The sequence below is a fragment of the Orycteropus afer genome, unplaced genomic scaffold (assembly GCF_000298275.1).
Source record: "Orycteropus afer afer isolate SDZICR_OR568_19922 unplaced genomic scaffold, OryAfe1.0 scaffold00025, whole genome shotgun sequence".
Taxonomy (NCBI): domain Eukaryota; kingdom Metazoa; phylum Chordata; class Mammalia; order Tubulidentata; family Orycteropodidae; genus Orycteropus; species Orycteropus afer.
In genome coordinates this window covers 3,266,393-3,270,920 of record NW_006921612.1, presented here as the reverse complement: position 1 = coordinate 3,270,920, position 4,528 = coordinate 3,266,393, and the positions used below count along the sequence as shown (strand labels likewise).

At 40.2% G+C, this 4,528-nt stretch overlaps 1 protein-coding gene across 1 annotated transcript in view; it reads right to left on the bottom strand.

The window, feature by feature from the left end:
* Positions 1 to 4,528, bottom strand: part of E2F6 (E2F transcription factor 6) — a 91,230-nt gene that overhangs the window by 40,418 nt on the left and 46,284 nt on the right. Inside the window, exon 2 of the mRNA XM_007935083.2 lies at positions 1,611 to 1,665. Coding sequence (XP_007933274.2) covers positions 1,611 to 1,665 — 55 coding nt within the window. The remainder of the gene's footprint in view (positions 1 to 1,610; positions 1,666 to 4,528) is intronic.

The following is a 4,528-nucleotide window of genomic DNA, read 5'->3' as shown; positions in this document are numbered from 1 at the left end:
AAATAAATAAATAAATAATGAAAATGGGGGCGGGGGAGAGAATTGCATTGGCAACAGAAATGGAAGAGGGTGAGAAAAGCCTGAAAGTTGATCACCAACTTAGGAGGCTATTCCACTATTTCAATTTGGGAGAGTGGGGACTTTAATTAAAAGAAGCAGTGTAACACAGTGGTTAAGAGACTGAGGGCCTAAGAGAGGTCTAGAGTTGAACTGAATCCTAACTTTAAGGAAGTTATGTAAACTCTCTGCCCTCACGCTCATCTATAAAATATGAAGACTGTTGTTGTGGTGGTGCAGTGGTTAAAGCATTTGGCTGTTAATCAAAAAACGGGCACTTCAAATCCACCAGTCACTCTGCAGGAGAAAGATGAGGCAGTCTGCTTCTGTAAAGATTTATAGCCTTAGAAACCCTATGGGGCAGTTCTACAGAGTAGCTGTGAATACACTTGATGGCAGTGTGGACTGTTGTTGAGGGCTGTCAAGTCAATTTTCAACTCACAGCAACCCATGTGACAGAGTAGAATGGGCTGGGCTTCCTAGGTTATATTCTTCACAGAAGCAGATTGCCAAGTCTTTATTCAACAGAACCAGTGGGTGGACGAACTGCCAACTTTTTGGATAGTGGCTGAGTGCTTAATCATTGTGCCACCAAGGCTCCTTATAAAATGTAAGTATTAATCCATATCAGTATTTTAAAGGATTGTTGTGATAATCCACACAAAAACCAAAAACTCACTGCCACCAAGTTGGATCTGACTCATAGTGACTCCTCCTTGGGTTTCCGAGGCGGTATCACTTGGAAGGAGATTGCCCAACCTTCCCGAGGAGTGGGTGGTGGATTTGAACCGCCAACCTTCTAGTTAGCAGTCAAATGCCTTAGGCACTATACTACCAGAGCTCCCAAATCCATGCAAAGTATGTAATAAAGTGTCAGGAATTGTAGGAGCTCAACAAAAATCAGATGATATTTTAAGTCAGTAGGATAGGAGAGATGAAAGAAACACTTCAAAAGTAAAGCTGACTAAACTTGGTGACCAACTGTGGGTGAGACTAGAAAAATTAATATGTAGCATCAAAATTTGTAGTTTGGGTACCTGCAAAGATAGTATTGGTATCCACTGAGATTAGGATCACTAGAGGGATATTAGAGGTGGGGTAATTCACTGAAGATTCCTAGAGGGACAGGAAACTAAAGCAACTGATACCCTGTCTTCTTTAACTGACACCCGAAACACTGATCCATGGTAGTGGCCAAGAAAGAGTAAAGGTAGCTAAAGGAACCAGGAGAGCAAAATATTGTTCTCATGTTTCTTGCCAAATTCCATTCAATTCTGCTGATAGCACAGGAATTTTAGGAAGATATCTTTAAATCACAGACTGTTCTATTTTAAAGAGACTTATTTCCAAAGCAATGGGGAATAAACCAGCATTTGTGTAAATTATTCAGCCTATAACCTCAGGAGTTTCTGCTAAAATGCCAACATTTACATTTCAATGTAGGAATAACACATTTAAGTTTCTCACCAATGCATGCACATTTAGAATAAATCATTTCAATCTTATAAAAGTTCAAACTACAAAACTTAAAATCTTTTCAGAAATAAACTTACTTCTCATGGAAACATATTGTACGTTATCTTCTAAATTAATCCTTATTTTTGATGGCTGGAAAAAAAAGACATAAAAATTTAACTTAGCAATTTAAAAACAACAATGTAAATGAATACCATTCTACTGGGTAACAACAACAACCCAAAACACCAAACTCACTGCTGAAGAGTTGATTAGACTCATAGTGACCCCTTGAGTTTTCAAGGTAGTATCACTATGGAAGTAGATTGCCCAATCTTCCTTCTGAGGAGTGGCTGGTGGGTTTGAACTTCCATCCTTCTGGTTAGCAGTCAAATGCCTTAGGCACTACGCCACCAGAGCTCACTTCTACTGGATAAAAGCTTCCTTCCTCCACCACAGCCTGAGGTAATAATTTGGGTGTGAGAGAAGTAGTCTTTCTTCCAAAAAGAATTGCTCCTACAATTCCTGACACTTTATTACATACTTTGCATGGATTTGGGAGCTCTGGTAGTATAGTGCCTAAGGCATTTGACTGCTAACTAGAAGGTTGGCGGTTCAAATCCACCACCCACTCCTCGGGAAGGTTGGGCAATCTCCTTCCAAGTGATACCGCCTCGGAAACCCAAGGAGGAGTCACTATGAGTCAGATCCAACTTGGTGGCAGTGAGTTTTTGGTTTTTGTGTGGATTATCACAACAATCCTTTAAAATACTGTATCTACTCTAACTGTATAATCACATGGCAATGTTCATATATTTAAATTTCTACAATGCAAAAAAAAACCAGAACCAAAATATCTCCAAAACAAAGCACTGGCTTCTGTAAATATAGAATGAATAATTACAAAGAGAGAAAGAGAAGAGGAATTATGAATATGAGAATTTATTTCTGAATAGCTATTTGTTTATCAACTGCATCAGGCATGGAGTAAAAAAAAGAATGCAAAGATGATTAAGACATTGTCCCTGACCCTGGAAAAGTCAATGGAGATAAAAGATTTATCTAAAATAGCAAATATTCATTTGTTGCTATTTCAGTGTAATGCTTCCAAAATTCTTTCCCTTAACCTTTTATAAGCAGCTATTCATTCCTACTATACTTAATGTAAAACTGAACCACATTTCTAATAATAGAAAGTAATATATGCTGTGGATAACTAAAAACTTTGGTATTAGGCTAATAAAATTTTCTAAATTCTTAAAACAAGTGGATATATGCAGCAGCTCCATTATGAAGGCTCACCATTTCTGCAGCTATTTAGAGGCTATGAAAGTTTCCACAAACTGGAAGTTAACACCTGTAAACCACTTTTTAACACAAAACAGTGTAAACAGAAACCCATGTAAATGCCATGCCAAGAATGAACATGTAATGGGAGAGCCCGATGTCACATGCTTCCAGACAGGCTATGATCACTTTCATCTTTTGTCTAAGTGAAACATTTCAGCCCTTACAGCAAAACTAGGATTAAGTGAATTCTACAGGTGCTATTAGAAAAGAATAAGAATCAACACGAGTGTTAGAGGTGTACCCAGAGAGGAAAATCATGGAAGGATTTATAGGGATGGTGAACCCTAGCTGAGCCTTGAAGGATAAGCTAGATTTTGCTTGAATAATGAAGTAGGGGGAGAGAGAAAAATAACTGTGGCAGTTAAAGTTTTGTATCAACTTGGCTGGGTCGTGATTTTGAATGGCTTGGCAGGTGGATGTAGATATTCCCCATGATGAGACTGGACATAGTACAATCAACTCCATGTTGCATGTAATCTGCTGTGAGCAGCTAATTAGTTGAAGGGGAGTTGTCCCTGGAGTGTGGCCTGCTTCTGGTATATATCAAGAAGCTCTGGAAAAGGTTTATAGCTTTTTGCTCATTTTAGATCCTACATTTGACCCACCATCATCATCAGTTCCTAAACTGATGATGTTGTCTGCCAATATTGGACTTGAACCACTGGCCTGCTGTATTGCCTGCTGATCTTGGGATTGTTGCCTTTGCAGCCCATGAGCCAAAAAGCTGCCATTTTGCCTGGTAACCTTAGATTCATCAGCCTCAGCAACCAGCACCCTGCTATACTGCTTGTCAATCTTGAGTTCATCAGCCCCTGCAGCTACATGCATCAGGAGAAGCCTCCAGCTTGCATCAGTGGGTCTGGAAGGTAGAGATGAAGCCCAAGGTCAAGGGGCATCCACCCAGCCCCTAGAGATGGCATTCTGAACTTGGTCTTCTAGCCTAGCCTTCCCCTAGAGCTTGCATTCTGAATTCAGACTTACAGCCTCCAAAGCACTTATTGATGAACACAAGACTACAGTCTTCAGTATGGATTGTAACTCAACATAAAGAAAATCCTCACAACTGGACTAATAAGCAACATCACAATAAATGGAGAAAAGACTGAAGTTGTCAGGGATTTCATTTTACCTGAGTCCACATTCAACACCTATGGAAGCAGCAGTCAAGAAATCAGACATGGAAGTTCTTGTAAGATGGCAGAATAGGCAGAAAAACTCCACAGACCCTCTTCAACAAAGAAAAGAACCAATTAACAGATACAGAAGATAATCCTGGACCCCTGAGCCTTGAAGGGAAGGATAGAAGTGGACTAAACTCCAACTAGCAGAAGAATTTGCATGAAAACACCAAAAAAGGAGACATACAGAGCTGTAGTCTGGCAGCAATCCTGACAGCACAGACAGCTTGGATATTGCCAAGTGGTGGTAAGACCTAAGAATTAACCTAAAAACGGGCCCTACTAGCAAGGGACTGCACGGAGCACTGCTCAGGTGGCTAGGGAATAAAAGGCAAAGCAGCGAAAAGGCAGGAGGGCTGAGCTGTACACTTTTGTCTGCCTGGAGGGTGCAGCCATTTTGAATATTTACAAGCAGCTTGCCCATTTTGGATATTTAAAGTGGCAGCATCCTCCCAGATTCCAGGGACTTAAGAACAGGCTCCACTTGC